Below are 25,314 nucleotides of genomic sequence, written 5' to 3'. Positions count from 1 at the left end.
TAGGAGGGAAGAAGGGTATTGAAAAGGGGGGAATGCCAGGTAAGTGTGACTGCCACTGACGGCAAGTGAGATAAATGCAATGCCAACGAAAAGAGCAACCTGTGGCAACAACTGGCAGCAGCTGTCGCCTCAAGCATGCAAAGAAACTCTGGGTTACAAGCAACTCCACACTGTGGCAAAAACTTCAATCAATAACCGTAACGATAACAATGTCGACAGTGGAAAAGGATACAATAAACAAGCAAAAAGGGTAACTGCAAGCAAGTAGAATGCAGAATGCACTACCTTTTAGAAAAGTTGATCTTTTTGGTTGGTATTCACTGGAGAATAATTTAAAGAATGCGAAAAGAAGAAAAATTATGAAAGCAAAATGCAGTTAAGTTGGAATTAAAGAGACAATTAGCTTAGAGATAATAAAAGGATTAGAACGCTATAGGATAATACTAAATCGATTGAACTCTGATCATAATTAGAACAATTATTTAAAATATTCCATATATGGATTACATATATGTAATCTTGTAATGAAATGTTTAGTGTATTATTCCTAGTTATTCTGTTAACAAATATGGCATAATTTCATATACGTTCAAAGATATTCAATATCAAAAAAATAATAATACCTTTTGTATCCAGTTACATAGTTACAATGCCCTTAGCTGAAAAGGTAATAAGATCAGTGCAACTCTTTTGGCGCACAATTTCAATAAATTTCACCGCCTGTTGACAAGCCGCAAAGTATGCTTTAAAAATGGCTTAGCAAGTGTGCAAATGTGTGTGTTTGTCTCACATATACGTGTGTTGGGGTGTGTGTTTGTGCTGTGGCAGACAACGAGGAACAGTGAACAAACGCGATTTTTATCGCAATTCAATAGAGTTTCCGTTACATTACGCCAAGGTTTTGTCTTGCTGCGGAACTAAGAGCGCCACATTTGTATCCGTTCGACGTGTCAACGTGTATTGCTTCCGTTTGTTGTTTGTTATTGGTTTCTGCCGTGCACCAGGCTGCTGTGCACCTTGTCCACAACCCAGACAGTGTTCCAGATGGCGACAATAAAAGGGGAAGAGAGAGAGCGAGGGGAAGCTGAGACAGCGAGGCGAAAGCGTTATTGAAATTTTATGTTGTCTGCGATTTGCGGCTGGATTTGCGTTTAACACTTGATTTATGGTCCACGATTCGCTAAGAAGAGTTAAGGTGAAATTTAAGCAGCTTTGAAGAACTACAGATAAAAGAAAAATACTTTTTCAGTACTGGAAATTTAAAATGTATTTTTAAACGGTTTGCTTCTATTTACTGAAAATAAAAGTAAAAGACTTTGTCAGTTTTATCTATTTAAAATATATTTAAAAATTTACTTTTTGAGCACTGATATTTCTTATCACTTTTAATGCGCTAGCCAATTAGGTTTAAGAAGCTTTTAGCTCATCATCATCTTAGTCTTTAAGGCTGCCAACTAATTACGTACCACAAATAATATTTTCATTTGCCATTGCGCCATCCCCCCGTCGTCAAGGGGTTGGTTTATCTTTTTGGCCGCGCATTAAAAACTTTTCACTGGTTTTATTTTTCTTTGAGCTCAGAAATTGAATTAACGTGCGCTGTTCTGAAATGTCAATTTGAATGGATTGCGAGCTGGGAGACATAAGGGAGTTTACCTTGAGACAGCTCATTAGAATTCTGTTTTTGGCTTCGGCAAAGTTGTTTGCGTTTGTTTACCTTGAAATTAAAAATGCAAAAGTGCTCAAGGCGCAAACGCCCACAGCAGAGCATCTTAAAGCAAAAGGAGTTGCTCCTATAACATTTTTACTTTTTTTTTTTATTTTAAGAAGATGCAACATAGAGTGTCTTCGATGTGGCTGAATTATTTATGGCACTTGCCAGAGCACAGAGAACGCAGAGAGACAGCGACAGAAACCGTAAGAGAAACAGATTACAAGATTAAATTATTGTAACAAGCGCATTACGTAACTACTTTACATAATTTACCGCAAGCAGGCAAGAAGCCACAGACAAGACAGGCGGCAGCAAAAATAAGAAACATTCATCTTGGCCCTAAGTCGAGCCTAGACAAGGACAGCCTTGAGAGCAAACATACTTGCCATAGGTAAGTAAATCTTTACAGTACAGTAGGTGACAGCCAGGAGAGGTTATTGTCCCACCGGGCGTATGCGCAACCAACAGAAACATTTTTTCGCTTGTTGTTTACAGCAATTTGTCACTTTGTTGGTAAGCGGCAAATGCATCCCAAAATACCCAAACGCCACTCCACACGCACACACACAAACACACAGTCGACTCGGCTGTCTAATTTGCATTTTAATTTAATTTTTTCCATACCGCGAAATGTCAACAAAACGCCGCCGCGCAGACAACACAGTCGAGTCACTTGCAGACGCTTGCTTCTGCCAACTTCTTGGCCCATCTCATCAGGGGCCAAAGGGCTGCCAGGTCTGCTACCTTCGTTGTGTCTTGTCTTGGCCTGACTTGGCTTCGCTTTTGGCATCGCTTGTCTTCTGTTTTGTTTGTTTGTCTACAGTTTTTCTTGGCGCACTTTTAATTGAGTCTTGCATATGCATGAGCAGCAGCAGCAGCAACAGCGGCAACAACGTCAGCAGCAACTCAATTAAAGCGATTGCTGAACTTCAACTTCTACTTAAACAGCAAATTTCAAAATTCTGTTTGCTTGGCCTCGAGCAAAAATCAATGCGATTGCGTTTGCGTTTTGAGAATGCGAATCGTAAAACTTTCATCGATTTCCTTGCGACCATAAAATGACGATATTGTCTGCGGCATAAAATTATGACAGCCAGCAGCAACAATAAGTACGAAGTAGCTGCAGGCTAAGAATGATAGACGAGAAAATATTGTGTACAAATATTTTATGAGAAATTTTAACGAATAAATTGACAATAACTTGAAAAAACATGAAAATATTTAACTAAACTTATTACGGAATGATTCTAAATGAATTTATTTTAAAATGTTTCATAATTAGTAATGGTTAAATTAATACAATGGAATCTTTCTTAGTATTTACCACTGAAGATATAAGATACGTATAATAATCAAAGCAACAACGTAATAAAATACTTTTATTGAAATCCAAACAGAGAAATATACTACAAAATTCTTCAAAATTTACAAATTGTTTATATTGATTTTTTTAGTTTAGACTACCCCATTTTATCTCTCTTTACTTACAGGATATCCAGGCAACAATCTCTTTGAATTGTAATAAAATGCCATGCGGTAGACAAAAAGAAATGCGGCGACCTTTAGGCAAATACAAAAAGCGAATTTATGACAGCAACTTGTTGTGTGGTCGTCTCTCCAGTCAGCCATCACCTTACAACCTTCAGCTCCTCCTGCAGCTGTAATAACACGAAAAATGATACATCCAACACAATCGAGGAGGAGGAAGTATAGAGGAAGTGTCTGGCAAGCCATGACTGAGCACAGGCATTGCCATTGCCCAATTTTAGCTCGTTGTAAATTCAAAAAACTGTCAGGCTAACCAATCGTGCAACCGTTATTACCTGTTTGGCTAACTGCTATTCACTGTACCACAGAGGTAGACAGAGTACGTGCCACGCTTACGGGACGTTGCGGTTGCAATGGCCACACTTCCGTTTAGCGAACGTTGCGACGTCACGGCTCATAATTCCCGTGAATTTATGAACTGTAACCGAGCGTCTAGCCTGACAATACTTGCCACTACTATGCAGCACAGTCAATGCTAATGGTCAGGCTTAAACAAGGCCAGCTGGAAAGGAAGAGCTTAAATGGCTACTATTCAATAGGTGAAAAAAGAAAAAGACTAATTGAAATTCCTGTGGGAAATTTAAGAATAACCATAGTAATTGTTTATAGGTTCTGCAAGCTTAATTTATTAGTTACAATATTTATTTATGGTATAGGTAAATTAGGCGAAGAACGGGGAAAAATTTAAATAGATACATAAAAATACTAATTGAGATGATTTGAGCAAAAGTAGAAATTAGAAATAATATGTCTTCGACCGAATGTCTGATTGCGCATTTAAGTAAAAGTCTTAAATATTTTGATGAAATATATTATCAGGAAATATTAAACACAAGATATTATATGTTATTATATCTTAACGTTAAATTTGCCAGTTCTCATCACTTTGATGTGTAAATATTTTATTAAACTATTTCATAATAAATATATATATTTTACTTCTTTACTATATTAATACCTCGAACATATTATTATATCATATGATTTAAAAAAAATACACAATCGAAAGTTAATATAATATCAATCAAAGTTAATATAATATTAGGATTATAATAAAAAAATCAGAAATTCAGCGAAACAGTTCACTTAAAGCAGTGTTGAGCTTAAATGGCAGCCACACAAAGTTACCAACTCAATGTAAAGCCAAGTCTGCATACCTGCGATGTCTATTATATTCGACAGCATACTTACACCTTTAGATAATCTCAAGTAGCTCACGTACACTGATTTGAGTTCATCTGCCTTTCCCGTCATTCAACAGTATTCTGATACGAGTTCATCTGCCTCTTTTGCCATTAAACAGTTCGCTCCTCTCGCTGTCTCGATTCAACAGTTTTCCTGCTCGTCAGACGCACGCAACGGCACTCGACTAATTTCGTAGACAACGCAATGAGATAAATACCTTTTGTGGTCGCAGCCACCTGAGAGGGGGCGAAGTGCGGAGTGTGAGGTAACTGCGAGTATCAGTTACTGTAACTGTTATCAAGGCACTTGGCACGCTCCCGAATTGCCACTTCAAGCAAATTGCCAAGGCGCAAAACTTTTCTCGACTTTGGCACGCAACGACTTAACGACAATGGAGCTGAATAGCGTTTATTACCTGACATGCCTCCCCTCTCTCAGTCTACCTTCCCCTTCCTCCAACGCCTGTTTGCTGCGCTCGTTTATCTTGAGTTGTTAATGTATTAATTTGAATTTGTTTTATATGCGACGCCACAAAAAGAAAAAGAAGAATAACGCCCCATAGCAAATATGTTTGACAAGCCAAATTTAGTGGAAAATTGTCGCATGTCATTGGACAAATATGCAAGTGAAATGCTACGTGACTTCATTGCCAAAACACAAATATACCAAACTCAAACTCAACTGTTTGCAGGCGGGTGGACAATGCGACAAATTGGCCAACGTCAAGCGGACAGACCTTTTTGGCCCCCACTTTCCATTTCCTTGTACACCGTTGCGCATTTGCCATTTTGTTTGCTTTTCATTTTTCTTGCAAGTCTCGCTGCCAAATTTTAAAAAACAAATCACACCTAGTACCAAAAATTTCCGACATATTCGTAGTCCTTTTTTGTGTTTTGTTGGGGTCGGAAGTGCACACAAGTTTACTTCGTCTGCTTCGTCTCAAAGGACATGCCGGTAATGGAGTGGACTTTATTTGTGTTGCTGTTGCTGTTGCACGTTGCTTGCTTTTGTGCTTCATGCTTCGGCAAACACATTTCACATTTGTCAGTCGGTAGACTTTGCCATTGCCTTCTACTCCGCTGTCAACTGTCAAAGTCGTTTCGTTTATTCTTAATTGTTGCTTGCTAACAAAATAAAATTGTATAAAAAAATAAAAGTGTAAATCGTAAATATTGCAAGCAGTTGATTATTGCACAGTTATGGATCTCATGCAACAATTGACCAAACAGCTCGAGGAGCAAAATGCCAAAGCTGATGAACTAGAGAACAGCGCAAACTTTCGCTCTGTATTTTCCATTAATGGAAATCCCATAATGCCGCCACTAGTAAGTAAAAAGAATAAGCTTTTTATTTTCTTTATTTTACTTTACTCTTTTTTAGATGACGCCCGAGCGTCGCCTGGAGATGCAAAAGCATCGCGAGGCTGCCAAGCAAATTGAGGGACAACTGGTTGATGGAGATAGAAGTGCGAATCAAAGCAAACATTCTACCCTTAGGATGCGCACTGGCTGCCGTCAGCTTGTGGATGCCAGCACCAATACAGATCCCATATTGGAGCTGGATTCCCAACTGAAAGCGCAGCCATTGATCATCATGGGACGCTTGAAGCAAACGCTGCAAAGAAGTGAACCTTTGATCTTTGATAACAGTCGCAATGCAATTATGAAATTTGTTGTGCACACTGATCTAAAGAAGCCACAAGCTTTGCAGTGGCAGCTGCTGCTAGAACAGTGTTTAGAGATGAAGCAGCAAACAGCTGTGATCAAGCAGCAGGCGGCAGAGTTTGCGCTATCAACGGCAGAGATCGAGACGCAGACGGAAGCTGACGCAGCAAAAGAGATTGATGAAGTAAATGAAGAAATCGTAAAAGAGAAAAAAGTTATTCAAGAAGTTGTCATGGAAGCGACAATTAAAGACAACAACAAAGAAGTCTCTTCCATGAAGACGCTCTTGAATATCACACAGCGGTTGAAGCAGCACATCACGCATACGCAACGTGAACTACGTCGCTTTCCCACCATACCGCTGATCGCGTGCAAAATAGAGAAATCTCTTTCGGAAACTTGTTCGCAACCTCGTCAGGAGCGTCTGCATCCGCAGCTGTGGAAACGTTATCATTCCTATCCCTACAGCGAGAATTGCCATCCAACGGATTGCGCTGCGCCCATTTCTCCCAGTGGCAACATGAATTTGCCACTTGTGCCGAAACCAGATGATGCCCCAATGAGCAAAATGCAAATCAAGCAGCGTATGGCTACAGAAGATACGCAAACACTGGCTGATCATAAGCTAAAGTCGAAGAAATTAAGCAGCTCAAAGAGCGGCAGGCCGAAGAGTGTTGTGGCAAGCAGCATAGTACACAAGTGTGCGGCACATGCCTCATCGCATGCGAATGCTGATGGCATGAGCAGCACACAGCGTCGTCTCAGCTACGATCCACGTGCCACACTCAAGCGTGAGGCAGCGCTAAAGAAAGCGGCCACAAATCAACAGCAGCTGCAGCAATCGAGTCAAGGCAACCACAACTCGGAGCTAGTGAAGCGCAAACTGCTCGATGAGATGGAGCAACAGCAACGTCAACGCTTCCATCAGCTGATGTCACAGCAGGCAGAGGAACAGCAGCGCATGCAACAAGAGTTTCAATCACAGCAACAGCTGCTCATGGATCAAATGGTCTCCGACATGAGCACTTACACCTACGACAAGTTGGAGCAGCCTGAGCCTGATTCCGATTGCAGTTCGATCACTTCGTTGCCACAAAGTCGCGTCAAATTGGAAGACGATATGCTTGATAAATAAATATGGGACTTAAAGAAGTCATCACTGCACAAAAAATATAAACATTAATTCACACATCATAAGTGCGATTAATCGCAGTGCTGGCAAAAAGTTTAAATTTAGATCAAGTCTCCTTTTTGCTCTCGCTCTCCCGTTTCTAATTATGCTCAACGTGCAGCGTCTGCTGCCGTGCCACACAAGTTGCAAGTGTCTGCTGCCTGTTGCCTTCTTGCTGCCTGCCTTCCTTCACCTGCGCTGGCAACTCACATTGATGTCTCTATATATTTTTGCGCCAGCTTCTTCTCGAGCACAACTCGGCGTGTTATTAAGTGTAAAAAATTAAAATTTCATAAATTGTTATGGTTTATTTAAAGCAGCATCGCTCGCAGCAGCAGCATTGCTCTCTCCCACCCAGCTCTCGTTAATTGCCCGCCACAAAGCGCCGGTTGCTGGTGGCGGGGGCACAAAAAGCGAGGTGGTTGCTGCCACGCTGCCTCGCTGCGTGTGGCGTGGCAGACACGGCTGTGATTTGCGCATTTCGGAAACTTGCGATATTGGGTTTAAAGTGAACGTGGACATAATTAAAAGCACTTAAGTCGACTGCCGACTTGCCACATTGCCTCATGTGGTTGCTGCTGCCATTGCTGTTGGCTATTGGAGCCACGCCAACTTACGGCAAATTGGCAGATGCATTTGTAGATTGTTGCGGCCATTTGAATTTTGCGTGCGGTCCGATTGTGATCAGCCCAATTGTGTTCATTAATCGCAAAAAGGGATTCACTTAATATTCAAATTGTGAGAACGTATTTTTATGCTTGGATTAATCGCACGAATTACAATTATGAATGTGCATAATTATGCGGAGTTGTCTAGACTAAAGTTGGGAGGAGAAACATGTATGAGTAATTAGAAAAGCTTTAGCTGTTAATAGAAACATTAAATTATATTAGTAATAAAGGATTATATTCTTAAATGAATGAGAACACCCAAGAGAAGAGTTGTTGCTCGAGTAGTAAGAGAAATTCAATCAGAAATAGATTTCATATTGAACAAACTGTTGATAAACTTGAAAAAAAGGATTCACTTCAAGTTATTGATGCTCAATTTAACAGTGTTTTAAACAATTTGTCAAGAGGTTCAATTGTAAGAAATAAGGAAATAATTTAAGTTTTCATTTCCAAGAACTCATTCACAATCACTAAAAGAACTTAATAGCTCTCTCTCACCTCATGGCATTCAAAGAACTCACATCTACAAAGTCGCTAATCAAGTGCCACATAGTTTTGTCTAATCTCATGTTTTTTCACTTGGTTAATCACACAAAACTTGTAAGAAAGCAACCGCAGGCAAAAATTCAGTGGAAATAATAATTTCGCGCTTCGTCTACACAATTTGCTTGAGCGAAGTTTTGGAGTGAGAGAAGCCGAAGAGTGCTAGTTTATTAAATGAAGTGCACATGAAACTGGCATTAGGATTTCATGACTAAAATAAACATAATCAAAGTAATAAGTGAAGCACCCTCTCTCAGTCTTTCTCCCCCATTCAACCGTTCCATACACATGTGAAATTAATCTTGTTTATGCTACCAGTGGAGCTGCCCCCCAAAGGAGCTGAGCCAAGGACTCGTGTCGAAAGTTAGCGCCCAAGAAGTTTTGCTTGCCTTTTTGCTAAAAGTTTCCATTGCAAACTTGCTCGGCAGCTACACAAAAATAAATAAAATCAACTTGGCATTGAGTAGGTAGAAGAGATACTATATGATAGTTTTATGTTCGTATTCGTTCAAGTGCGAAAATTGAAACTGCAAATTTAATTAAAATATTTGAAGAACTGCTTCAAAAAGCGCGAATCGCTTTTTCCACATATATGCAAATGGAGTTTGAATGATTTTCTCATGTTTGCTTGCTTGTGGGCTGAAGGTGTTCAATAGACTTAACGGGGGAAGGGGAAAAGGAGCACAGACAACCCTTGATAGCTTATCCAGCTCAGCGGGAAAACATTCTCTACATCGTCGTCACATAATCTGCTTATTTTGCAACATAAGTGAAAAGTTCTGTCAACAAAATCAAAATCACGAAAAATTTGTTTGCCGTTTAAATTCGATTTTGATCCTATTTATCCTGTAAATTGCAGCAATTGAAAGGATTTGCACAGAGACGACTTCCCTTTCGTTCTATCTTGCTCTCTCTCTCTCTCTCTGCATTTTTCGGCGAGTGTTTGATTTTAAAATTACCTTTTATTGGCAATCGTTCGTGTGTCGTATGGGGATTGTATGCGATTCAATTCGATGCGATACGATTCGATTGAGTTTGATGTGTGACGTGTGCAAACATTTGTTGGAGTATTAGCATGCAAAGCATTATGAAAAGCAAGGCAAAGACAGCTTTAAGTCGCCGACCAGTTGATATTGAATTTCAATCGCTGCTGCAGCAGCAAATTGAAGACAAAGTAAAATAAAAGAAATGCGACAGGAGGCGGAGAAGAAAAGGCAATAGAAATCACTTCCTAGACCGGCGACATGGTTGGGAGACAAAGTAACAAAATGCAAACGAAACACACACACAGAGAGAGAGAGAGAGCAATGGAAATGGAAATTGGCGACGCAATGGCAAAATTCCCCAAGTGCGGGTCAAAGAAAATAAAACTTTATGCAAATGTGCCACTTTGGCCGTAAAATGAAATAGTCCCTGGCCAAATTATACCTGATGCCTGATGAGCTGCTCACTTGCAATTGCCGTGAATTGAAACAAAAGGGCGACGTCTTCGACTTCCTCTCCATCTCCATCTCCTTGCCTTCCCTCTGGCCAGGGGTTGTTTCTATTGCTAGTTTGGGAACCAGCGCAGGTGACTTTAAGTTGCAAAACTTTTACATTTTACCTACTTTTTTGTTAGCAGTCAAGTTTTTGGTCATTTGTCGAATGAGAGAAGAGGGGAGCGGAAGTTGTTACGAACACGTTTTGTCGTTGCGGATGTGTTTGGCTTGCGACTGAACATTTTTCGTGCTTATTATCGTTATTATTATTATCATTATCATCGCTCGCCGTTCGCTGTAATTTACAACATGACACCGCACAAAATTTTTGACCGGAAACGGAAGCTGTTATTAATTTGCATGTCCGCCAACAAGTCGCCATAGCCAGGTGGCAACAGTTGCTCTTTCTTTTCCTCCCTCTATATAACATATAATACTTGTAATTTTTGCACACTCATAGAGAGATTTCCCACTGCTGCTGCTGCTGCTGTCTCCTGGCGAGTTTGCTAATTAAATTTTCCACTTTATTTACGCTTCGCATCAGCATTCGCAATGCCTGCTTTACTATGCTCTTTCTTTTCTTTTCCGTTCCTTTCCACTTTCCTTGTCTTAATTGTGTTTGTGCTACTCTATTTCAGCAGCACACTCAAAGACAGCCACAATTTTTGCACAGCACTTGAAATAAGACCAAGTCATTTATGTCTTTGCTTGAGGTCCTTCTGCTGCTGCTACTTCGACTGCTGCTGCTGCCATCTTAGGTGCTGTTTGCGCTAAAATAATTGAATTAATAATTGCTGCGTGTGGTTTTCATGCTTTTCCAGCTAAGGAAAAAACCCCACAACCAGCAGCAGCAGCTGAAGCCTTAAGCTTGAGCCTCAGTCTTGGTGGTCTTTGGTGTAAGCAGCGTAAGTCGTGTGAAACTTTTATCTTTGGCACTGGCAGCACTCACTTTCTCTCTCCCTCTCTTTACTTGCACACTGATTTAATAAATTAACGTTAATTAGCTGTTGTGGTTGAGCAGGGCAAACTGATACACACACTCTCTGCTCTCTACTCTCGACTTTCTACTTTCTACTCTGTCTTAGCTTAAAAGACAATAACGCTAAAATCCAACACGCAACGTGGCAACTTTTACGCTGCTACGTGATTTCCGGCGTTCATTCAAGCTTAGCCCTCTTCGATATATGAATTATGAGTTTACCGAGCAGCTCGACAGTTCTCTCTATCTCTCTCCCTCTCTCTCTATAACTTGAGTAGACAAACGGTAGTATCTCCGTCTCTATTCTCAGCCGATAACTCACAATTCGCCGCATGTACGAACTTGTTTGTTCATGCCATTTTAATTAGCCAAATGAGTAGCAAAAGACGCTGATCGAAAATATTTTGCTTGTGGTCTCGGTTGCCATTTCATCTACACATATATTTACTTTTCAAAATTTACATATTTCTCACACCATTTGCTTTATGGCAATTTAATATAAATATTCATATTTTTAAGTTAAACAGAAATATTTTTTTCTTTAGTTAAGAATGTTATATGGTTATATATAATTCTGATGAATAATTCAATACAATTATTTCCTTTTTTTCTAAGCTCACATATACATACATAACTTTTTAAAAAGAAAAAATTGTGAGCTCAGAAAGATGACTGAAAATTTGAATACTACATTTTGTTAAGATTGAAATGTTATCAATTTTTAGAACATCCTTTTCTCCCTGCATATATTATGTATAATTTTTTTTATTTTGTCAGGTTTATGGAAATGAAATTCCATTCTTTCATTTGAAATCGTACATTACAAAATGATATCATATATTGTTATTGTTGCCTTTAATGAGTAATTGTTTTATTTAAAAAGAAAATCAACAAAAAATAGACGACTGATAAATATTGAAATGAATGGAGTTAATCAAAGAAAACAACACAAACTAAACTTTTTTCGCATTGATTTTATACAACTCACAAAAAATGTAAATTCAATATTCATTTACAATTCTATTCCTTAATTAATAAACTACTTTTGCTTAAATAAATAAAATGTATTCATTTAAAACTTATAAAACTATTCCTTATGCCCCTTGGCCACTACATAGAAGTAAAGCTAGAGAGAGAGCGAGAGAGGCGAGAATCTAATTAAAGCCAGTGACAGGATATGCTGTTGTTGCAAGCACGAGTTTCAGCTGACTTTTGCGGCCAAAGGTCAGCAGGCAAAGTAAAAGCCAAGAAATAGCCAAGGGCAGTTTACAGTTCAGCAGCCTGGCTGGACATCTTTTGGCCAAAACGAACTGGACTTGAGACATCTGCTGGCAATAATATCAGAGAGAGACTATCGAAATGGCAACTGTGAGTGGCAACAAAGAGTGGCCAAAAAAGCGCTTGCAGCTAAGGACGTCGTGTGTGTGACAATTGAGCACAGAACTGGCCAAAAGATGGCCAGCATTTAAATTGAAATTAACATCCTGTTGGTCTGTTGGCCTGCAGGGCAGCGGCAACACTTTAGCAATATGCTCGAATACGCTGAGAGTGTGTGTTCTAATTATGGCATCAAAAAGTCAAGTCAAAGGCAGTGACAGTGGCAAAAAGGCGCTAGATGAAAAAAAAAGTTGGCCAACAAGTGTCGCGGCCAAAGCAAAAGTGTCAGGCAAACATCAGACTGTTGTCGCCCTAGACAAACACTCGCACACCACAAAGCAACACACACACACTCAATAAAACTCAGAGAAAAAGAGAGATAAAGCGAAAGGCAACCACACACGTAATTAAGAGGCCCATTGTTGTTTCGCTGACAAAAGTGAAAGATGTCTTGATGGATAACGTGGCTGCTGCTGCTGCGTTTCCTTTTACTCATCTTATTGCCTCTGTTGACACTTCAAAGTGTGAATGCCTCCATACGGAATTTCAGTATCCAGTCTGCTGTCTGCTGTCTCCTGTGCCTTTGTCTTCATCTGCCGCCTTTTGATGTAATCAACTTGCAGCTCGCACTCAACAACAAGCTCTCGCTGACACATTATACCCAATCCTGCAATTATTCTTACCTCAGCCTTTGAAGACAGCAATTAAAAGCCTCACACATATGTAAATATGCCTCGCGACAGTGTGTATCTGTGTGTGTATGTGTGTTTGCTGATGTATGCATAAATATTTAATGTGTTTGCCTTGTTAGTGGCTGGCGGTATCACTTTATTTTGCGGAAGGATTAAATTAATGCCATACGTGTGCTCTGTTTTGTTGTTTTAGGCAGCACACACTACACTATACACACACATACTCTACACACACACAACACACACTCTATACACACACTATACACAGACTGTAGAGTGACTGTGCAGACAAACAACGTGTGGAAACCGCTACTTACACCAGTTAGCTAATAAAATTAGTTTTATTAACACGTACTACGACAAGTGTTGAGTTTAGCTAAACACAAACACACACACACACGAGTATAGTTTGCCATCGTGTGTGTGTGACAATTGGCTTTAAGTGTTAATTGCATGTAAAACTGTTAAATGCCAATTGAATAGAAGACGAATAATTCGCTCTGAGCCAAGCTAATGCTATGCATTATCATCTTTGAGGCTATGTAGTCCTTTTAATTAGTTCTAAATAGAAGGTAACGTTACTACACGTTAATTATAATTATTTTATGTGCATTTTTAAAAGCATAATAAATAAATAATAGTGCATAATAGTTAGAATTCTTTGAAAAGGAATTAAATACTCAACACAACACAATCGTTTCACTAATTTTAAATCACTTTTCGCTTATTCAATTACTAACTTCATAGACTACTTTACATCCATAATATTATTAATTAATTCAAGAGTGATTCTTACATCTTAAACTAACAAGAAATATCATGCCATTTCAAGCTGATATAGTGCTTGTAAGTAATATCGAAAATAATTCATTCAATAAGATCCACTTATAAATATAAAGTATAAAGTTAGTTACCAACATCAAAATATGTTCTTTGACACAAATTATGCCTCAATTCCCCATAGTGCAATGCTTTTGATAATGATAAGAATGATACGATAATGATGCTGACGATTTCACTGCGCTCATCAAATCTACTCATATCTTTCTTTGAAATCTATCAAGCCTCTTGACATGATAACTCTCAAAGAAATCGAAGAATAAATAATAAACAAGAAATATATAGATAATGACCATAGACAAGGCTACTTAATATGTGAGTTGTAGATAAGACACCAGATGGCAACGCCAATAAATGTTATAAATGTAGATTGGTTGACTGAAAAATCATCAAGTATTGCTTCAAGTGTTGGACGCGAAACATCTGACGTGAAATAAAAGAACATGCAAAAAGGTAAAGCACAAGTGAAAAGTGATTATATTTTATTCTGATTTATCAGATACATAAAATAAGTCTCCAATAAATTTTACATTTTTTGCAATTGTGCGTACATTTTTTTTTATTGTACATTCTTCGGGCAACAAATATAGTAAAATCCAATATAAACTGTAATGTGTTCAAGGTACACTCGAAATTAAAAATAAACTTATACCGAATTTCTTCGTCAATAAAAATTACAGTATTTAAATTAAAATGTATGTGTTTTACTTGCAGCATTCTGGATATTCCTCGGTCTTTTGGCCCTTCATCAGGTGGCCTGTCGTTTTGTAGATGAGGATCAAATTGTTTCGCCGCCTTGTGTCAGCCAAACAGACACTTGGGGCTCACAAGCACTCAATGAGTTTCATCTCTGTGCAAACAATGTGACCTACACCATCACCTGCAGTCCGAATTTTTACTATGTGAGCAATAGCACAGTAGCTGGCTGCATTCCCGCTGCCCTAATGGATCCCCAGTGCATTGATGTCCATCTCCAGCCTCCTGTCTGCACCGCCAACAATCTGTGGAGGATGCTACGCAGTAACACTCTAACTGGTTTCTATATCTGTGAATCTGTTGATGCTAAGCCCGAGTTGTACCCATGTCCCGATGGTAAAAAGTTCGCCGAGAACGATGAATATTCGGGCTGCTTCGATTGGGAGATGTGGCGCAAAGTGAGCGGCTGCAAGACATATACGCTTTAAAGACAAAAGTATTTTATTCTCACAATCTTTTGTCGCTGCCCAATACACAGTTTACGGCATTACTAAGATAAGCCTGCCACAATGTCTAGCATTTTAATTACGCTTTTATTTGTCTGTGTTGTCTGATTATATTTATCTGATGATTTTTTGTTCGGTCAACACAGTATATAAATTAATTTTCAAAATTGATAATAAACGAAGCACCCCACGCGCCGTGCCTGCTGTTAATCTATTTATTCGATAAGATAAATCGCATCAAACTTATTTGACAAATACAAAAAAAAAAGAAAAATTATAGTAAAAATATATAACAGAAAACAAATTGATTCAAATAAAGTTCCAGTACTATCTGAGATGCAGATATAATAATGAAAAAATACAGCAATTTAAAAAGGTATATTTGTTATTAAGCTTGATCTTTTGTAATCATTCTTAAACAGGTTGCTTTTGACCTTTGGAACATAAAAACACCAATATTTTAACTAACAAATATTATTTTTGTTGCATACATATATTCATTAAGATAAATTGTTGAACAACAAACAACATTTAATACCACAACAATCCAAAAAGAAAATAACAATATCAGAGAAGCTAAGCTAGTGGAATATAAGAATTCACGTTTAAAAAAAAAAAGTTGCCTACTTTTAAGCGCCGTTGATAAAGCGCATCCTTCCCGTACAAAAAATATTGCCTACCTTTCAGCGCTGCTTAAACTATAGCGATGAAACCGTATTTTTAAGTGCAGTATTGGCAAATAATTTGTTTATTGTTTATTGAGTATAAATTATACTTTCTACCTTCAACATACTAGCTTTAACAACTCATGCAAGTAACAAGCCTATTTAGACGATGTCATCAGATTTCCCCAGCTTCCATTTGTGGTATTTTGTGTTGTAAGTGAGGGGGCAAAGCCAATTGCCAGTTAATTGGAGCGCTGACATCAGCATAGCAAGCAAATCCTGTGAAATTTGATGACAACCCCAACTCCAGCCACATGCGGCACATGACAGCGTCTACAATTACCACGCACACTGACCACACCATAATTAATGTTAATAAATAATAAATTTACATATAAAACTGGCTGTAATACAAGACAAGAAAGTGAAAGTCCGAATACGGCATACAAATCTGTGTAATTAAAAGCAGCATTCAGGATTCTGGATTCAGAATTTGGGGCGACTCCGATGCCAACGTACTGATAACATGCAGAAAACTTTTGCTTTTTTTTTGCGTTTGCGTTTGGGTTTGGGTTTTGTAGTGCTGGCCAGTACGGAAACGTTTAATTAACTTGTTTTTGTTTGTGTGCGTCTGGCCACAATTCATATGCGAAACGTGGCGTGCAATTAAAAATGCCCCAAGAAATTGAAAGTGAGCAGCAAGCATCATAAATGTTCTCTGTGTGTTGTGTGCCATGAATATATGCGTAACGGGAAACTTTGCCACAAGATCAGTTGGCCCCGATAACGAAAGCTGAAGCAAACTGAACTCAATGCATTAACCAGTTTTGTACTCCACATACCACAATCGTAAACTTGGCAAAGAAACTTGGGCCGAGGCCATTTGGCATTTTGGCAAGCGAGCTACAGAAAGTTTCAACAAAATTAACCGCATTTCGAATGCAAAGAACAAGGCTGCAAAGTATTCCGTATATTAGTGTCTTTTGTGCGAGTAACTTGACAAAACACATACGAAGGAGTATCAGTTACATTTATTGAATTGTTTCATGTGTTTGTTAACTATTTGTTTCTATTTGAGTTTTTGGCAATTTGCACATCTATTTCACTTTGCAGCAAGTAAAGTTTTTCAATTAGAAATACCAAGGAAGTAAGTGAACCCCAACTCGATAAAGGGTTGTTTTCATTTTCATTTACTTTCTGGACAGACGAACCGATAATCAATGTGATAGAAGTGAAGTGAACTCTGTTGAAGCGTAAAGATAAGAAAGCAGTTTTGTAATGTAACAAATTAATTAGCATTCATTGCCGCTCAATTGAGCTTGTAAATATTTAATTAATCGCAGCGATTTGTGCAGACGCCCAAAAATGCCAGGCAATCAATTAAAGCGCTTGATGGATGACCAAAACGTCTTTTACATTCAAGTTCAAGTTGTGCGAAATAAGCAATTAAACAACAGTCTTTAAAATGAGCTCTTTACCTAGACTGCTTTATTTAGCTCTCGCTCTCTCTGTCTATTTATCTGGCATTCTCCAAGGACATGCTACTCATAAACACATACGAGTTGCTGCCGCATGAGTCAAGTTTTAATTTGCCCACACTCTCTCTCGGTCTTCTCATTTGCGCTGTGAGACAAAGTCACTTCGACACTCACAACAAAAGATGCCAATTTAATCTAGTTCTAGTGCCCTGCCCTGGCCACATGGGACACTTAAAACCACTGGGCACAAAGGACACAGCCAGACTGTGCACAGGAAATGACTTCAGTGCCGTCCCAGCTGTGTGTGAGTATGTGTTCTGTGTGTGTGTGTGTATGTTTGAGGCTGGCGCCAGCAGGTAACTTCCGGCATAGTCAAATTGAAAATGGCACTCGGACAGCTGCTCTACTTTTGCGGCTAAAGTGTAAAGCTGTGAAGCTCTGAGATGGTTCAACAAGACTCAACTGAGGCCTGTGGCTTGTGGGTTGCGGATTTTGTGTGTTGGGGCGGCAGAAAGTTGTGATGGTGTGTGTGTGCACTCGCAAAGTGTGACAAATTGAATTAATGCCGCTGCAAATGGCACAAAGTCTTTTGCGAAGCTGGTCACCGTAATTGTTTAATACCCCACTCTTAATTAAGAGCGCAGCTCAACAACGCAAAAAACGAAGTAAAAGAAAAACTTGCCACAAATAGGAGCAAGTACGGGGAGGGTGGGTGTCAGGCGAACTGAGCTCTTGAACTGCGGCAAGCAGCACACTTGACTTATGGCATAAAAAGGCAGACACAAATCTTTATGAGGTGGCTGCGTGTGTGGCACGGTTAAGTAAGAAAAACTACAGTTTCCACTTAAGCAGCAGGCCACGTGCGACACACAGACTCACACACGGATACACACTCGCAGACACACACGCAGTTATACACTCAGTCATGTGGCAGAAGAACGTAAGAAATCGACGACGAGTCGACGCCAAGTCGAGGCGCTGCAAATGGCAACTGAAAGTGGACATTGGACATTGACAAAAACGCATTGAATGGAGCAGAGAGAGAGAGAGAAAGGGAGGTATCAGAAAAGAGAAGGAGGGAGACAGAGAAAGAGAGAGAGAGCGAAAGAGCAGCGCAAACCTGACGCATTGTTATAGCCATAACTCAGAGTTGCTCGCACACACAAGAAAAAAACCTGTGCAACTCGAGAGCTAAGAATCTTAAAGATAAATAAGCAGTCCAGCAATGTGACTGAACTTTGACCCCAAAAACATAGCTACACCGCAAAGGACACCAACCAACAACAGCAACAACAACGAGAAGCGAAAAGAAACCACACTAAAAAGGACGACGATTATGACGCTGCCGTCGCCCAGCGAAGCGCAACTGATGAAGCCCACTTAGACGATGTTGTGGATGAGAAGGAGTAGGATACGGAGGTGTCTCTTCTGGACAGCGGTCAGCACGCTGGCAACATTTGCCGTTGACAGAGCCGAGAGTCCAAGGCAAAGGCAACAGCAAAGGCAAAAAAATTAAAGTCCAGCAGCTGCTACACTACTTGGGGTCGTCTGGACAAACATTGGCCGACGACCCATCGAGGGACGCAACCGGACATGACCAAATGAAAATGTGTAGTCCTTCTTCTTGGCGTCTCCCCCTTAAGCGATGTTGTCGCCGTTGCCGTCGCCGTCGCCTTCTCAGCACAATTATTACTCGCAACTTTTCATTTGGTTGTGTTTTGTGTTGATGTCTGGAGGTGCATCAGGATTTCAGGATGCAGGAAGCGCTGCCTCAGCTTGCCTGGTTGCCTTACTCCGTGCAGAGTTTGTAATTTCGCTTCCTGCGTCTCATTTTTCATATTTGGCGCACTTTGAGTGCCATTTGGCAACGGCAACTGCGGCGATGGCAACAAGGCAAAAACCCAACAAGGTAAACAGACAATTTCTCAAGCGACTAATGCTGTGAGTTATTGTTCAACTTGAAGTTGCACTGCGTCCGAGTCACGAGTTGCCAGCTGCAAATGGGAATGGGAATGGGTTAAGTGCGCTATTAGAGCCTTGCCATGCAATGCCTTGAAAAATACTCGTAGAAGAAAACTATACTTCACATGCATTCAACTGTGCACTGTTAAAATCAAGTTTACGAGTACATAGGCAAAAAGAAAGGTTGGCTGGGACTAAAGAACTATAGTCAATAGTTAAAGAAATATGCCTGGTCTTTGTGCACAAATTTTAAATATTTAGCAGTAATCAATTTCAGTTTAAATTTCAGATTATTTTGAACATGAAAAGCTTTGACTATAGTTAATATGACTTAATCAGAAAGCAAATATGCTTTGACTTTATTAAGTAGATTTCTTATTTACTTTTAAAGAAGATAGCTTCAAAATAGATTTAAGTCACAGTTATTTTATATCACTTGGTAGCTTTAAAAATATATACCAAAATATCATACGTTCAATAATTGTTAAATTATATATAAAAAAAGTAAAGCGATTGGTAGAATATACACCTTAAAAACTATATACAAAATATGTAATATGAGTAGGACACCAAATGAATATAAATAATCAGTATTAAATTCGAACAAGAATTTATATTTAAAAACATGTAAATTTTCACAAAATTGTTATATGAAGATAGTAAACGAACAATTTTATTGTAAAGTCGAAAACATTCGACTGAAGTGAGCATCTTAATTTTCTTACTGTTTAAAGAGTTTTCAAAAAGATCTTTTACCAACGATCTCAAATTTAATATTATATAATTTATAATAAACATCACTTGCTTGGTACAAATCAATTCAGCAGAAGAACTCTTTCTCTATCCTCAAACTCTAAAATATTGTTATTCAAATAAACTCAAGACTATTTGTAAGTGCTGGCAAAACAACATATAAATAAACAGCTGAAATGGATGAGTCTATCAATAAGTGAAATGAAAACAATACTATCTGCAAAGTTCATTGACAGTTGCCCTCTGTGCAATTTTTTTTAACATATTCAAAGCTCAATGTCAAATAGCTGACCTTTGTGCAGAGTGCAAAAGAAAAATTGAATATCTTTCATACGACCTGTTGAAAATCCTGCAAACTTTTTTTTTTCGCTTGTTGTGCTGCCTTTGCGCAAAAATGTCAAAAATGCAAGCCAAAAAGCGCAATTTGCTAGGCCATATGAAAAGTGTAAAGAAAAACGCCCACAACACAGCCAAAAAATGGAAGACAAATAAAAGAAAACTACAGGCGAAGGCAAAAGGCAAAGGAAAAGAAAGCGCCTAGTGAGTATACACAATACACAATGAATATATTCATATACTCAGGGACGTAGTCGTAGACGTATACTGAATATCTATGCCATGAAGGTCATATTAAATTGCTATAAAATTTTATCGATTTTATTTGCAACAAAAGAAAATGCGCTGCGCACAAGCAACAGCAGAATTTCAGCATCCTAACGAGGACACTGACACGAGAAATAAAAGCCGTAGAAGAAGAAGAAGAAGAAGAAGTAGGGGAATCTCAGAAAGGAGAAGAAGAAGAAAAGGAGCCAGCTGGCAAGCGAGACGAAAACGGGCCAGAAAAATCCATAAAGAGGCGAAACTGTTTTTTGCCGCCTTTTTCTCAACATTTCTTTTTTTGCGCCGTTGCCACGAGTTGGCTAATTAGAAAACTTTTGCCAAGCACTCTAAGGAGGGGGGAGGTAAGAGAAGGAGGTGGGCGAGACGACAACGCTTATAGGTGCGTTGTGTGCTGAGCTGGCGTCGCCATTTTCCAAAAAGGTGCTCAGCAACGAGAAAGCTTTGTTAGCCCGGTTAGCCAACTAACGCTGTGCACCATAATGTCACACCTACCTCTCGAGCGACAGAGACGCAACCATTGGCTGGCATAAATCACGTCCCCGTTGCGCACCTACAAAGCAGAGCAGCAGCAACAGAGCAGAGCAGAGCAGAAGCAGAAGCAGCAGCAGCAGCGACAGAGCAGAGCAGAGCAGTGAGAGCAACAGCCAGACATACATAGAGACACACCTTCCAGGCAGCCAGTGGCTGCTGCCTTTTGCCTTTGCTGCCCGCACCTGATGCTCTCCGCTCGCACTCTCTCTCTCTCTCTCTCTCACTCACTCGCTTGCTGAGGTGGAGCCACTCGGCAGTGGTCTCATTTGTATTTACCTAAGAAGACGTACCGTTAAAAAATCAAAGGCAAAGGCAAAGGCAAGCTACTGTGTTACACACGACAACTAACGAGCGACACGAAGCTGCCTCGCTGTACTGAGCTGAGCACCTAACTGCGCTCAAAAAACTTGGCACGATGAGAGCACACACACACACACATAGACACGCACACAGACAGTCTAAGAGCAAGGTGTATGCCGAAAGTGAGACGATGACTATGAGAACGAAAACGAAAAGGAAAACGAGAATGAGAATGAGAACGAGAACTTCTCGTCCATTTGCCGTGACGTTGATGAACAGTTTTGAGGCGCATGTGCTGGGCTCAACTGTTATGATATCAAAGACGATGATGCCCCATCAAATCTCTATTAATACACAAGTAATTTATTATTTTTTTGTTGTCATATTTAAAATGTAGTTTTGCTCTGCTACATTTTTCCCTGCCAACAAATTAAAAGATGAAGGAGAGTTAGCTTTCTCTTTGCTTTGCTTCTCTACTCTACTTACTCTGTGCTGCTGCTGTTAGTGAGCGCGCAAAAGGTGCTCGGCTTTGGTTGGCTGCCAACATTCTGCACACCTTTTAACGGTAACGGTAAATGTGCGAGCGAGCTAGCTGGCAAAGCAACCTGTCTGTGATTCTCAACGTGTGTGGTGAGAGCGAGAACGCAAACGCACGACGATGCCACAACGAATGAGCAAACGGAGGCCCCAAATGGGAGGAGGAGGAGGTGGAAGAGGCAACAGCACGTTACGCTTGCAAATAAACGCAAAACAACTGCCACTTGCGGTTAGGTACCAGTTAGGTACCAAAAGCAGCAGCATCCACAGCAGCAGCAGCCAGAGCAGCAGAGACAACGGCAGCAGCTGCTCCTGCTACATAAAACACAAGCTGAAGCAGCGACGAAGACTGAACACCGACTCTGAATCTGTGTCTCAGACTGAGACTGACGGATGGGCAGCTAGCTGACTGAGGAGGGACGTAGGGAGGTAAAGTGGGTGGCGAGCGAGGTGGCACACGGCAGGTGGCGCTGCTTAGCTGGCTGTGCAAGCGAGAGGTAAAGCAAAGCCCAATGGCACCTACAAAGGCGATTTCATGCTGCACTCTTGCTCGCTCACTCTCTCGCTCTCTCTCACACTCTCTCGCTCTGGCAGCGACGACGACGACGATGCTAAAGACGACGACGACGCTGCCTGATGACGACCGAAGACCAACACCTAGAACAGGTACACACACACACACACACACATTCATCGACTTGGAGAGAGTCACAGCTGTACATACGGTTATGTATGGTTGGTTAGTGGGCTGAGGCAGCTTTTTTTGGGGGTGGGCGGCGTTGCTTTGCGCAGGTAGATTGGTGGATGCGTAAGGTACATTATATACGCCAAAGCACACACACACACAGATGCACACACACACACGACACGTGGCCAGCAGAAGCAACAGCAGAAGGTGTGAGTCAAACACATGCGCAGTGCAAAGAGCGAGAGCCAAAATATTGCGAGAGCCAAGGCGCTGCTAAGCGAAGAAGTGTTAGTTAACAGCATGCGTTAACAGCGCCTCAGCTCTCGCAATGTTTTGCTAACACTTCCTCCTTAACAGTGGAATGCACTGTTAAGTCGCAGGGGAAATTTGCGCTAGCTGTTAATCGTAATGTTGACTGCTGCTTAACAGCTGCTGTTGCGCTCTATTAAATGGCAAATTCATAAATAATGCCGCGTGTTGACAGCAAACCAAAGATTTTGCCATAAATGCGGGCAGCGAACTCAACCCACATTTTATTTCCATATATATATATTTATATTTTATATACATTGTTTGCATTTTACAAGCTAGACATTGACCTATAAACGAATTAACATAATTGTTGACTCAAGAGTGCATTTCTGGTCATTCAAATCGATGGTGTGTGTGCGCGTGTTGTGTGTGTGGGCGAAGAGTGAAAAAACCACAAGAATGACAACAAAATTACTTGAACATTAAGGCAAGAAAGCTATTAAAATAATATTTCATCCTGCAAAGCCTTGAATTTGTTGTCATTTAAAGTTATTCATTGTGAATTCAATTGTCTTTGTTAACGTTACAATTTTAAGAAATTTCCAAGTCCTTTTTAATATTTATTTTTAATACATTTATTAGGTAAGCCTACTTTGATTTAGTTCTTCATAATTTGACTAATCGGTAGAACTTCATTGGTTACTATATCGCCTTTTGCGATATTAATACATTAGATATATTCTTAAAGAAAGAAAAATAATAATTGTAATTATAAATAAAGAGTCAAAGGCAGTAATACAAAAAAAACTAAGTCAACTTCTTAATTTATCAATTATTTAAATACATACATATATGTAAACACAAAAACGTATTATTTATATAATTTTTTAAGCAAAATTAATAAATTGATGAATGTATAAGTAGTTTAATAATTTAAAAAGTATGTTAATAATGAAAATATTAAAATAATTTAATAAAGAAGGAAATTCTCAATTAATTTCTTAATGAACTCAATTTCACTGCACACCATTTAATGACATTTTGCTGTACTTTCATTAAAAATCATAAAGCAATATATTGTCCAAGATAAAGCGAAATCCCAGTGAAAGCAAAAAGTAAGTGAAAAGTCTGTCAAAACAGCAGAAAAAAACGCTGAAAAAAAGCGTAAATGATTTAAGAGCTTATCGGCGGACAGGAAAAAAAGTAAAAGAAGCGTGAGAGAGACCTGAAGAAGTGGCAAAGTAACAGTCGAGTGAAGCTTAAATGGAATGCTTGTAGGTGATTATGCAGCATAATTTATGCAGAGAACGAACAACAATAACAACAAGAGTCCGCAGCAACACGGAGAAACAGGAGCAAACAATGGAAAACACGATTGTGGCGGCGACCTGCGCAACAGAAGCTGAAACTGATTTAATTAAGCAGGTGATTAAAGTTGATGCCGGTTATTTGTAGCTGCTTTCCTTCTGCTTGTTGTTGTTGTTGTTGTTGTGCTTGTTTGTCGAGCACTTCGTTGCGGAAGTGCGCGAAAACTTTTGCCGAGGACAGCTGTAAATTTTGTGTTGCGCTGTCCACGCGGCGTATGCGCAACTTTTGCGCTTTTTGCATATTTTTCGCCTGTTAATTGAATATTGCCAGCGGTTGTTTGAGTTTTGTTTGTGTTTTGTTGTGTTGTGTTTTAGCCAAAGGTCGAAAAGTGAAATCAACGGTAATTAAAATTCAATTAGAGCAGCAACAGCTATTAACACTCACACACTAACACATAGCAAATATATTCACATGCATAACTATAACTTATGAAAAGCAATTACAATTGGCCTCACTTAATTGGTTGCCCCGTGTTAATGTAATGGCCAACAATTTACGTCAACTTAATGCTCATTTCGAGAGTGTGAGTGTGTGAATGTGTGAGTGTTTGAGTGTGAGTGGTTGCTTCATTTACTGCTCCATTTGCACTCACTCCACTTGCGCCTAGGTAAGATTTATGTGTATTGTGTTTTGTTTTGTTGTGTTGTGCTGTGGCCAGGCAACTGTGTCAATCGCTGCCTCAAGTGTGCAACGCAATTTAGTGAAAATATCAAATTTCCACACACACACACACAACATACAACACTATAACAGTCACTTGCTTTTTTTTGCTGGACGTAGAAAAGTAAACAGAAGGTTAATGGATTTGACACACGGTTCAACTTCAGAGGCAGCTTTATTCCTTCTCTTCCTCCAATGCCACTTGTGCGTGAAATGGATATGCTTTCAGGCCATACACCCACACATTCTCACACACACTTATACGAACACACACGCAACTGTGGCTAACGGTAAAAGGCGTCACTGCAATCTATTGAAGCTCAGCCACAGTTGCTACTCAGGTTACACGTGGGGCAGCTTATTTTGCAGCATTGCGGCGCACTTTAAGAATGCCACAAAAAAATATGGACGTTTTTTCCTTAGCTATAACTATTA

At 39.6% G+C, this 25,314-nt stretch overlaps 2 protein-coding genes across 2 annotated transcripts; both read left to right on the top strand.

The window, feature by feature from the left end:
- Nucleotides 1-5,509: 5,509 nt before the first annotated feature.
- Nucleotides 5,510-7,567, top strand: LOC132786812 (uncharacterized). Its single transcript, XM_060793476.1, has 2 exons — nt 5,510-5,772; nt 5,828-7,567. The coding sequence occupies exons 1-2, from the start codon at nt 5,647-5,649 to the stop codon at nt 7,244-7,246; spliced, it is 1,545 nt and encodes a 514-aa protein (XP_060649459.1). The 5' UTR covers nt 5,510-5,646; the 3' UTR covers nt 7,247-7,567.
- Nucleotides 7,568-14,260: 6,693 nt separating this feature from the next.
- On the top strand, nt 14,261-15,406 carry LOC132786166 (uncharacterized). The gene is made up of 2 exons (XM_060792614.1): nt 14,261-14,315; nt 14,577-15,406. Exons 1-2 carry the CDS (start codon nt 14,306-14,308, stop codon nt 15,044-15,046), a joined length of 480 nt encoding a protein of 159 aa, XP_060648597.1. The 5' UTR covers nt 14,261-14,305; the 3' UTR covers nt 15,047-15,406.
- The last annotated feature ends 9,908 nt before the right edge of the window (nt 15,407-25,314 follow it).

The sequence above is a fragment of the Drosophila nasuta genome, chromosome 2R (assembly GCF_023558535.2).
Source record: "Drosophila nasuta strain 15112-1781.00 chromosome 2R, ASM2355853v1, whole genome shotgun sequence".
Lineage (NCBI taxonomy): Eukaryota > Metazoa > Arthropoda > Insecta > Diptera > Drosophilidae > Drosophila > Drosophila nasuta.
Note: the sequence above shows the minus strand (reverse complement) of the source record. Positions and strands in the feature narration are given on the sequence as shown.

What these genes read in the sequence shown, in the direction of transcription:
- LOC132786812 (XM_060793476.1), top strand. Translation starts at nt 5,647, where the DNA reads ATGGATCTCATGCAACAATTGACCAAACAGCTCGAGGAGCAAAATGCC. An exon ending in ATCCCATAATGCCGCCACTA is followed by an intron (nt 5,773 to 5,827) that starts GTAAGTAAAAAG and finishes ACTCTTTTTTAG; the next exon opens with ATGACGCCCGAGCGTCGCCT.